The following is a 12,172-nucleotide window of genomic DNA, read 5'->3' on the forward strand; positions in this document are numbered from 1 at the left end:
TTCAAAGATACGAGAATTTATTAATTTAAAATCAGACTTTGGAAGAACATGTACTTATAAAGACAGTACTTGATTTTTGCTAATTAAAAGCAAAATAAGTTACACCATGTAATATTTAATACATGTTTAAAAATTTCTCAAACTGCCCAATGTAGTGATTCTGCCATTCAAAAACCCATTATGGTTGGGAGGTTTTGGTGATGGACTCATGGGATCATTAATCTATGAATGGTGAAAATCATAGATACCTTCTATCACAAAGCCACTGTTTAATTAATTGCTTTTATATATTGTGAGGTAATAATCAATCAATTTATCCATTTTCCGTCACGCTTATCCCTGCTGGGGTCATGAGGGGTGCTGGTGCCTATCTCCAACTGTCAATGGGCGAGAGGTGGGGTCCACCCTGGACAGGTCATCAGTGCCTTGCAGGGCAACACAGAGACAAACAGAGATGATCAACCATACATTCAAACACACACACCCACTCCCACACATACACACACACACACACACACACACACACACACACACACACACACACACACACACACACACACACACACACACACACACACTGACACATAAGGAGAATTTAGAGAGGCATATTAACCTAACAGTCATGTTTTTAGACTTTGGGAGGAAGCCAAGGTACCCAGAGAGAACTCAGGCATGCACAGGGAGAACATGCGAAATCCATGCAGAAAGGGTATCAAACCCAAAACCTTCTTAGTCCGGGGCAGCAGAGCTACCCACTGCTTCCCTGTGCAGCCTATAAGAATTGATGTATTTTTAAATACACCATTTTCAAATACACCATGTCAGTATGCTAATGGAAAGTTAATGGAAAGATTGGCATGTTTATTTTCAACTTTGAGCTTTAAATATATGCTTTTTGAGTCTTGTATTTTTTAGAATAAAAAGGTGTATACCTACTTGCATTCATAGATGACAGTCTGTATAATTAGTAAATGATTTACTTTAAGATGCTTCCATTTGTTTGAGGTCGTTGTAATACAGTCATTGAAAAACAATGACACCATCGTAGTTTTTTTCAATACCCTGCTTTGAAATATATTATCTTGCATAAACAAAAAGAAAATGCTTAGTATGTTTGTCCTTTAATGTTTTCTAAGTTAGTGTGTTTAAAATACATCAAGAATAAAATGAGAGGAAAATAAATAATCTGCATACAAATCTAGGATATGGAAGTGACTCAAGGGTGTTTAATGTGACATGGAACTGACGCTTAAGATTTCAAATGAAAAAAATGTAAATTAAGTACAATGACAATCATGAAAAGCTTTTACTGATTTTCACTGTAAAAAACAAATATTAATGACTGATTTATTTATTTATCACCAGTGCTATTTTTAAATGATTCCTGAAGCCATTATTAAAGAAATTCAGAAGAGGAATGCTAAGTAACAAAATACTGTACACATGTCTGATGTTGTATTCACCTATGTTGACCCTAGTTTCCTGACCCACCTGGAGAAGCTAGGTGTATTATGAGGGTTTTTTCTATCCTTTGTTATTTCTGCTGCTTTCAATACCATCCAGTTTATACTTTAAAGAGAAAAGCTCAAGTGGTCCTCTGTGGAGTAATGAAAAAAAATAATTTCTCCTCTATTTAAGTTTTAAGAAAAAATGAGAACCTGTATGAGATAACATATAATTCCACATATTTTAAATATTCTGTAATTGGGATGAAATTACACCATAAAAATACAACTCATTTTATAATGTGAATTTTTCTGTGAAGGGTCAAACTCTATTTCCATGGTTACCTTGTAAAGGAAAATTCATTGGGTTATGTCTATTAGGATTTCTTATAGCTGTCTGTTTGTACCATGGTGACCCTGAAAGTATTATTTTTAAGAGGCTTTTATTTTCTATAAGGATGCAAGATGGAAAATAGAGCAACGGTTTGTGGAGAAAGACTTTCTTGGAGGATATTTTAACAAGTCTGTTTCTGCTTTGTTCATAAGTAAATGTGTTTACAGAGAAAATGTGTCAAGTAGTAAAAGAGAGATAATTAGGATGATTTTCCAGTTTTTTAGGGAAATGAAATTACTCTAATTAGGCAGAAAGATGTTCAATATTAAAGCCCGAATTTCATTAAATAAAAGTCCATGGTTTATGTGGGTATTTATTCACAAAAAGGACACAGATTTCCTGATGTTGTCATTTTGTACGCAAAAAAAGCATACACATAATTAAAACATTTATTGCATTAGCTGTATACCTGTGAAGTAACAAGGATTAACTGTTTCTGTATGGGTGATGGTAAACACCCTCACAACTAATAAACATACTGCAATAAGCAAATCACTCCATCCCACTTAATAGTTTCATATTGTGACATAAACGTGAAAGTGCTTTACAAACAGAATTACTCTTAATGCACAAAATCAACTCTACCCATCACCCCAATCTCAAATAGTAAAAGGAAAGACAAAAATGAAAAATTGTACAAGTTATATCTTTTTGCATGCTTTTCCGTTGTGTATTTGCCGCCCATGCTGTGAAAACCAACCTTTTCAGATGGTGAAATGAAAATTAATCTTTCATGATTGACACACAGACTGTCCATGCCTTTTTTTTTGTCCTTGTTTGGTGACTTTGAGCTTACACTTTTAAATTAGTGTGGTTATTTCCTTAAATTTGGCAAACACTTAATGCATAAGGCATTTAATTTTCAGACTGGACATTTTCTGTTGCCAACATGTCATTTAAATAGAACATTTAAGTGTTTGAAGAAACATTATGAAGGCACAGTGATTAAAGTGTTATCATAACCTGTGTCCTTCTTATGTATGGAAAATAATAGTCTGTGGAAATAATACATATATATGTATATTTACATAAATAGGTCAATAGATTGCAGGTACTACTGAGATATTGCTCTCAGTGAAATCACAAATTGAAGAAAATCTATACAATAAGATCATCCTTAGTTAAAACATTTAGCGATTTACAAATATATTGCTATTTATGTTTACTAAACACTTTCAAAATCAGAGAGCTTTTGGAGCTTTTCTGCTTTGTAATGCACATGTTGAGCACTGACATCCTTCATAAAGCTTTTTTTTTTTGTTTCTTTTGTTTTTCTAAGAAGAAATTAAAACAGATTTACCTTTCAGGTTTTGCAGCACTTGAATAGAATTGATAAGGTGACAATAAATTATGTGTCTAGAGTTTCTTTTTTTTAATTAAAATCAAGAGAAACAAAATTTGAGATGGATGCTTTCCTTTTGGACAAAATGTCATATTTTAGATCTTTGTCCAGCTGAAATTCTCAAATCCTGATGAACTAATTTTGATGACAAAAGAACTGCCAAAAACTGTCCTACTAACTGTGAATATTACAGGTACATGGTTGGGGTTAATAAGTATTATTTACAAACACAGAGACAATGACAGAATAAGCAAGTGTCCACAAACAAGTGATATAAGAACAACATTTTCTTGAAACATAATCACATTTTTCTTTGATTGTGTTGATTAATATAGTCCCAAACAGCTCAATAACATCACACCACAAATATTTGTATATATTGGCCTGCCAGTTGTTTTTTTCCCTCTTTTTCAGTTTTATGTAAGTCCTTCATTCAGTGTCCCCAAAAGAAGTGGACGGAAAAGGTTATTTGGGGAGAATCCTGGCAAAAAAGGCTTATTGTGGAGTAGTAGAACCATTTTTATGTGGAGAACTCGCATTAGCACTATTTTGTATCCTACACAATACATGTGGTTATTAGACTGCAGAAGCATCAACTTAAGTTGGAAAAATTGAGACAACAAATAAACCAATGAAATTCACGGTGAAGCCAGATGAGAGACCTCACCTGCTTAGTTTGTCCAAACTTAAAGATTTGTAGCAGCAAAGGAAAGTCTCTTTTATAGCTGCTGGTCTTTTGGACTGTCTGGGCAGGATGCTGATTGGCAAGACTTCAGACTCACCAAAGGAATGTCAGCTCTGCTGCTGCAGGTGAAATGTCCTTCCCCACTCCCAAACTGCTTCCTGTCGCCAAAATGCTCTGACCGTCCACTTTCATTTTTCCAGGTTCTTGACAGAGTGTGTCCATTGAGAAGTTTGTCCTTCTGACCCCATTCCCGCTGAGAGCCAAAGCTGGACACAGGCGACTTAGGCTGCTGGTATGATCCTAACGTGGGAGGCATCCAACAGTTGTCTGAATGTCCGAGGACAAGGCACTCCTGTGTGCACATCTCTGTAGCTTCCACAAGCCCACGTGGTCCCAGGGGTCCATCTGAAAAAAAAGGTCAAAATTCATTTTAAATAACACTACTTAAAGCCTTAGGACACACAATTATACCTATTAAGTTTACATACAGAGCAGAGTATTTTAATTAAATTAGTTCAAATGTGTGAATACTGTAGGTAAATGACTGTTGCATAAAGTGTTTAGGATTGCCAGGACTTGATAAGGCTCCACTTACCCTTTAAGAAAAGGCCATATAATAAAATGACAAACAAGAACTTGGAGAAAATAAGGCTCCATTTAAAAACAAAGCAAAAAAAAAACAGTAAATTTAGTCATTTTTTGTAAGATATACTGTATTAGTATCCATGTTTAATTAAAGCAACAAAAACTGATTTCAGAAAAGGGAAATACAGTCTTTTTTTTTTTTTTTTCAGTGTCCTGTATGGCGATGTGGCAATAAGAACAATTGTCTTGATGCCAAAAAGAGCCCAACAGATTTTACTTTCACAAGTGGAGCAGTACGGCTATCGCTATAGTGTTCCGCTTGATTTATGCATATAAATTGCTTTATTGTTATTATGCAGGGAGTTTTGCAGATTATATGGACACTGCAATGTAAGTAGAACAGGAAAGGAACAACAGAAAAAAGGAGAAAAGATGAAAGAAAGAGGAGATGAAAAGGAGATAACGATAAAACATTTTCAGTCTGCTTCATCAACTGCAAAGAGATGTAAAAAGAACAGCACAACCAACGGACATACAATAAAGTAACACCTAGATACTATCGCTAAAATATAAGTAGTATTATATAATCTGACATGTATTCTGTGTTACCTGAAGATAAGAATATTGGCTTTCTTTATGGAAGTGAATCTGTAAGTACCTGGAACCAAGCACCTGTAGTTGTTTGTGAGAGTGCACTTGTGCATGTAAAGTTTATTCAAAGAAAGAATGCTCAATAGTGTTTGTGAAGAGCCGAAGAGGCGCCCCCCCCCCTGAGCACCAAGTCCAGTGCTGGGAGACCCAAAGCCTCAGACGCCCAAAGGGACCCCAAGAGCGAAGGCGCCAGGGAGCCACCGCAATGCCGGAGCCCCCAGGAGACGCGGGGAAATATAGTCTGACATACTGGTATGACAGTATAAGGTTGCTTTAGTTTAGACCTGTTATAATTAAGGAGTAGAAAATCCTGAACTCCATGTGTCAATGACAGAAAGTAAGAGTTTTAAAAAGGCAAAAAAAAAGGCTTTGGATTGACCTGGTCAAAGTGTGGACATAAATCCGACAAATGCCATGGCGTATTATTAAATAGCTAGTTCATGCTGAAAAGCTCCCTATTGTGGTTGTTTAAATAAATTCTGCAAAGAAAGGCAGGCTAAAAACTCAATACCTGCTTTTGTAAATAAACAATGGTTTTGCACCCAAGGTTGGGATAAACTGGTAGTTACAAATTTGTAACTTGATGGGGTAATTACTTTTGCATAGGGTTTTGGTGGTTTTAAAATCTTTTTCTTTTGATAATCTAAATGTAAGAATACCACTTTTTGGATCTACTAGGGTTACTTTGCTTTAACATTTTAATTTGTCTGGTAACCTAAACTAGTTAGGTGTGACAAAAAAGATAAAACACAAGAAATCCTTTAGGGCCAAATACTGCACTATATTTCTTCATTCAATCTTGAGTTAGGAATAATAATGAGACATACATAAATCATTCATACAAGAAATGTATTGTGAGAGTTATGCTCATGTAACAGCTACAAAAGGTTATATGCATGGTGTAAAAACAAAAACATCAAACAGGTAATAAATATGTTTTCTTTGCCAAACTAAACCAAGAGTGAAAATATGGTTTTAAAAGTGGGAATATATTAACCAATTATAGCATTTATTAGCATTTTTACAGTGTTGAAGGTTTTTTTTATATAAGTTAAATGATCTTGATTGTGTAATTCATAAACTATAAAAAGGAAGTTTGTTTTAGATTGTTTGACTCCTACATTGTAAATACCATGTCTTTCTCATTTTATAGCTAATTAAACAAAAATATGCCACCATATTTAGACAACATTGATATGATGTAAATATGGGTACTTGCCACACAAAGTTAACATCCAGTTTGGCTCATTTGGTTTTACTTTAGTTTAACAGACCAGATTGTTTCTCATCAGATCTATTCAACATAGTCCCCCAACTGGCATGCATGATTCAGTACTTAGGATATGTACCAGCCCTGTACGTTCCATTCTGTTTCTAAATGAAAGACATTAAACAAGTGTGCATGCGTTATATCAAAATGGAGGTGGTAATAATTCCTTTAATAAAGATTGCCAAAGCCAAATCTTAGGAGCTGTTAGAGAAAGGAGATGCAAAGACAGGAAAGGCTGTGATCATGTTCAGGATGTGCAGTGAGGAGCACAGAAACTACTTACAGACCTGCCATTTATGTGACATTTGGATTTTTTTTTTTTTTGTATTGGTAGATAAATGTCTACAATGAAAGCATCCCAATCATGATGTCACTGATGGCCTTTCCCCAAATTCACATTATTTGGGAAATAATGGAACATGAAAGGTTCATGAATCAGAGTATATCTGAATGCAACATTGGTATTTGGTGTATTTATGTCTTATTTTGCTTATTTAAGAGCAGACTGGTGAGTATCAATGATGCATGATTCTTTCCAATTTTCTTGATGTTATAACATGCCCATTAGCATGTAGATACTGTGCCCAATAGTTAATTAACTGTAATTACCCCCACCTCTTTCAGAAAAATAACAGATAATACTTGAATAAAAGACCTTTTAGGAAGTTAGCTGGCATGTTTCAAATGGACCAAATACATGTTCTCTACAGGAGACTAGCAAATGTACACAGAAGTCAAAAGCGCAAACAATAACTAATTATAACTACACTTTTAACCTTTGTAAGCCAACTGTTAAGTTTGACTAAATGAAAACATGCAAACTGTACAATATCATTTAACTCAAGACATGATAATGCTTTAAATATGTATATATAAATTGTTATAATATCATTAGGAATGTGAAAAGCCAGACAGCACTTAGAGGGGTATGGTGTTTAAATGTACCGTTTTTAACATATCGTACTAAGGTGTTTTCTGGAACTAGTTTTGGATAAAACAGATTTAAACAGAATCAAAATTATTAGACACCCCTGCCATTCTTTAGAGTGTGAAATATTCTAGTACCATTCTGTTTTCAAGATCTTATTAAAATGGATACACCTTTAATGACACTAGTAATATTCTCCTCAATGTTTGGTGATCAAAGTTAGGACATTAAGCTGACTAGACATTTGCTGTGGACCAACCCAAGATTGTAGAATCCCATATGCTTCCGTCATGCTGCCTTCTCAACAAAATCCTTTTAGTTAAAAACATATTTCCTTGGCCATTGACACAGTATAAACTCTTACATTTGCAGTAGAAACTCTTACAAGTGTAAGAGTTCTACCTTTTTTGCTTTTATCATATTTTTGTTGTCTATGGTACCTCCTGGTTGTTGACAAATTCAAATAAGCATTGTTGCTTTTTAAATGCACCATAGAAAAATGACTATTTGAGCTTTTATATCTATATGTTTTCTGTTAAGAGATCTTTGTGTCTTTTTTTGCCAGGTACATCTTTTTGGTTTAAAGGGAATAATCAAAAAGATTGTTAAAATCTAAATCTGCCAAGATATATTTATGTTACGTTTGAATTTCTATAGCTGCTTCATCCGTTTGTACCTTCAAGAGCCCAGAAAAAGTGACGTTACCTCCTGTTTTTTAGAAGAACTAAAGATGGATTTTTAAGTGCAACTGTGGTCTTGCACTTTAACAGCTGGGGATCACCATTATATTCCTGCTTGACAAACAGCCCTTTAAATTTAAGCCTAATCCTGTGTTGTCAAGGTGAGGAACAAGAACAAAATAACAGTCATGTATAAAACTAATACACCTTTTTCTTTTTTCATTATATTCTCTGGGTCATATATTCTCGGAATAAAAAAAATGAAGAAACAAGGGTGGTCTTTTAAATGAATTTCACCAACCTGGAACCCATACAGGTGTCACTTTTTTAACCTTGGCACATTGATCGTTTAGTTTTTATTCAGCTCCATAAAGGTATTGACATATGAAATTGAACATTTATTAAAATTAAATAGATTTATTTTTTAAATGACAAAGACCAACATAATTTATAAATCTTTGGTTTGCTGAAAGGGAGAGCAGATAATACAAGTCCTATAGTCTTTGCAGTGGGTTTTAGCAGAAATTAATTTTTTGGGAGAATATATTCAAAAATATCCAAAGAAGGGTATAGAAAGAACCGATTTTTCATCTCTACTATTAAAAAAATAATAATTAATTCTAAAAGAAATAAGGTTATTTGTATTCATGTGCAAAAAAAAACCCTAAAAGACATTAAATACCTTTTTGACTTACTGCAGTTTTCCCCAAAAGATATATCAATTCCTCTTTTATGTCTGAAAAAAATGGTTTTCAACTCGTTTTTGCTATTTCTCTGTGCATAGCTGTTGCTCATAGCCTCTACATTATTGAGAACAAGTTCATCCTAGAATACTTACACACACATACACACACTTGACACGTACAAGCAAATAGCTGGTGGCTGGTGCTTGGTGCAGAGCCCTGAGTGCTTTAAATAACATAGAGGCACAGGTGTTGAGGAATGCCAGGGATTCATTTGTGTGTCAGATGGTGCTGACTTTTGCTTACAGCACTGTGAAAATAATGCAGAGGTCCACAAAGACAGATACCTTAAAGACAGAGAAACCATTAGACAGTCTTGTGATGCGGGGCTATTAGGACAGGCCTGAGGCTGTCCGATTTTAATTCTGCAGGAGCTGTGGAATAAATGGACACCATGAGGAATAGCCCACTAATGATGGACGCTTTGACCAAGCAGCATTCACAAGCCCCTCTTTGTCCTCCTACTCAGCATCAACAGATCATAGGTTATGGAGGATAAGGGAAAGAAGCTCAGTGTTGACCAGAGGATGTTTGCAACTGCAAGGGAGTGTTCTGGCTTTACTCTTTTGGCTATCACTAATGAGATAACATTTGGCTAATTAATTGGATGCACACTATCAGCACTGATGTGCCAGTCCCACACCAAAACAGCCTTCGGAAAGCCAAGAGGGAATAGAAAGAGGGGTGTGTGAGAATGATTGAGTGTGGGGGGATTTATTGTCCATAGGGCTTGTTTATTTATCCACGCTGTTAAGCATACCCAGATGTTGTTATTTGGGATAAATGCGGCTTTGTTTTAGTCTAGCACTGAGGCTCAAATGTACCATGCCAACATCCCCAGCTGGTACTCAAAAACCCCTCCAGATATGTCTCCCAGATTAAAGCTTTGCGCCTTAAACCTGCAATAGGTGTTCCTTTTGACCCTTTGATTTTTCTCAGTACAACATAAACACATATAAGGTCAATGCATTACCACACCCACTACTGCACATAATTATATACCCTATCATAACTATGCCCTGAAAATAAATCTGGTTCACGCAAGTAGTAAAGATACCTCAAATAGCTTGGGAATATATGTGTTAGCAGTGTCCAATAAGCCATAGAATTACAACTCTATCAGTTTTGCAAAAGAAAAGAAAAGAAAAGAAAAGAAAAAGCAGCCTGTGATCTACAGTACAGGCGATCTGAGGTTGGATAGACATAATAGTGAACGGAGCAGAGCAGAGCAACACACAGGATGCATTCTCCTGAGAATAGCAGTCTGGCTGATGGATCCTTTCTAGTGCTCCCTTTGAGGCCAGTAGCTGCTTCTCATGAGAGGACATGAAGGGCAGGAGGGAGTCAAAATAGAAAATGAAGACAAAGCTTGAGTTTCAGATTAAAGGGCGGTTGAAAAAAAAAAGGATCAGGCAAATTTAAAGAGAGGCTTAAAGAGAAGTGAAGGTGACAATCCATGATTAAAACAGAAAATCTTAAGCTTGCTGAGGAAAGAGTTTCATTTACATAACTTACATGATAACTAATGAATATTTTTTTACTTTATACTTCTCTGTAAAATTCTCAGATTAGTTTGTATATATATATTGAAATGCATGTACTCTAGCAACATTTCCGATTTTCCAATATGAGATTTAAATCATAATGTGTTTTTTGACATTATTGTGCAACATGATTGGGTAGTTTTATGATCTTAAACTGGTAGAATATAATAGCTGGGAACAAAAAACAGGTTAAACAAAAACAAAGTACGGTACAAAAGAGATGAAAAAGTTATACCATTTTTTTCATAACTTAATCCACTGAATCCTTTTTCTATATCTTTGGAGCCATTTCAAACAGTTGGTGAGTAAAAGAATAGGACAGAACCTGTTCAATAACAAGTTATTACCACTGAAAGGCAAAAGTTATTAGCAGTTATAATTACTACTTCAGTAAGTAACATAAAAACATTGTGTTGCTGCACTTAGCTGATAATATACAGAACAAGCACAATGATGCGAAGAACATGTAGTTCTGCTCCTTCATTGTATGTGAAAACTGCTTAAAGTTCTGGGAAAAGAGAACACTGCAAAGAAAACTGTGTGAATAGAAGCCCTGATTAAAAAGCTGTATAGTGTTTTCCTCTCACCAGGAGGCACAAGCAAAGAGATTTGGTAGAACTTCAGAAAAACATCTTCCACCACATCTATGGGGACATACAATGCATCCTCACTTTTTGCCTCAGTGCAGAGACGTTTTCCAACAAATGTTATCTGTGTAGCACTTTCCAACCAAACAACAGTAGCCTATACAAAATAGGATGGAGTAGAGGAGAAATGTTTTTACTGCAGAAGCTGAACAAGTCACCATGGACTATTCACTACACTTCAAAACACTTTTAGTCTTTAGCTGTATTATTTTCCTGCAGACATGTCTCTGCATGATGTGTGCTGGCAGATACACAATATATCCACGGTAGCCGAGACGCATTGTGCATTTTAGGATCCGAGAGTGGTTTCAGGGATAATAAATAATAATCCGCATACATTTGATGTACTGCTGTTTTCCTCCTGGTTAAAGCTTTGTTGAACAGGTCATGGAAATATGAAACTATAGAATGCAAAAGAACAATTTTAAAGACCCATATGATAGAATATCACTACTTGTAGTAACAAATTCATATTTAGTTTGCTACTGTGGATTAGTAATACAATATTTTTTCTATTTTAAGATAAGAATGAAAAGTTTTCAAATCAACTTTTATCACTAGATGGTATTGACAATTAAATATATTACATAATTTAACAGATATTATCCATTACATACAATAATTATAAGCTTTACCCAAAAGGAAAGTTTTAATTGTGAACTTCACTCAACTCCAGTGCAACATAGTTTTTATTGCTTAATACTATCAAATGATTTCACCATCATCTCTTACAAGGTAAGACACATTTTTATTGTTATAACTACTTTTTATCTAATCTATTATTTGATAGATTTTACTGACTGCATTCAGATTTTGTTTTTATTTTTTAGGTCATAATACAGTAGGTCCAATAAAACAAACTCACAAATTATGTTATCTCAACTGTTCTAATACTCAAAATAAGAAGACAGAGGAAACATAAACCTATAAACTGCTCCTACCGGGTCAGTTCGTAAAATTTGTTAAACAAACAAAAAATAAGAACAATTTCATTGATTTTTATATCAATGTGACTGGTAACTGGTAAGCACATGAGCACGACCGTTTATATTAGGATGATTGATACCTGAAGGAACATTTACAAAACAGCGGTGTGTTGGCTTCAACCAGTACCATTTCAGCATGACTGTAAAGTTTATTTCCTTAAATCTGAAAGGCAACAAATCATTTCACCGTCTAAATAGAAGAATATATAAACTGTGCTGCTCAGTATTTCAGTTCAGTTGCATCCTGGTGTATCATATTACACCAAGTCCTC

General features: G+C 34.9%; 1 protein-coding gene across 6 annotated transcripts in view; it reads right to left on the reverse strand.

Annotated features, from left to right (window-relative positions):
- Positions 1-2,149: 2,149 nt before the first annotated feature.
- pcdh9 (protocadherin 9) overlaps positions 2,150-12,172 on the reverse strand; it is a 225,244-nt gene continuing 215,221 nt past the window's right edge. For all 6 annotated transcript variants that reach the window (XM_015371267.1, XM_015371266.1, XM_015371270.1 and 3 more), the window contains one exon: positions 2,150-4,271. In XM_015371267.1, coding sequence (XP_015226753.1) covers positions 3,901-4,271 — 371 coding nt within the window. In that variant the 3' untranslated portion in view covers positions 2,150-3,900. The remainder of the gene's footprint in view (positions 4,272-12,172) is intronic.

The sequence above is a fragment of the Cyprinodon variegatus genome, unplaced genomic scaffold (genome assembly GCF_000732505.1).
Source record: "Cyprinodon variegatus isolate N-32 unplaced genomic scaffold, C_variegatus-1.0 Scaffold55, whole genome shotgun sequence".
Taxonomy (NCBI): Eukaryota; Metazoa; Chordata; class Actinopteri; order Cyprinodontiformes; family Cyprinodontidae; genus Cyprinodon; species Cyprinodon variegatus.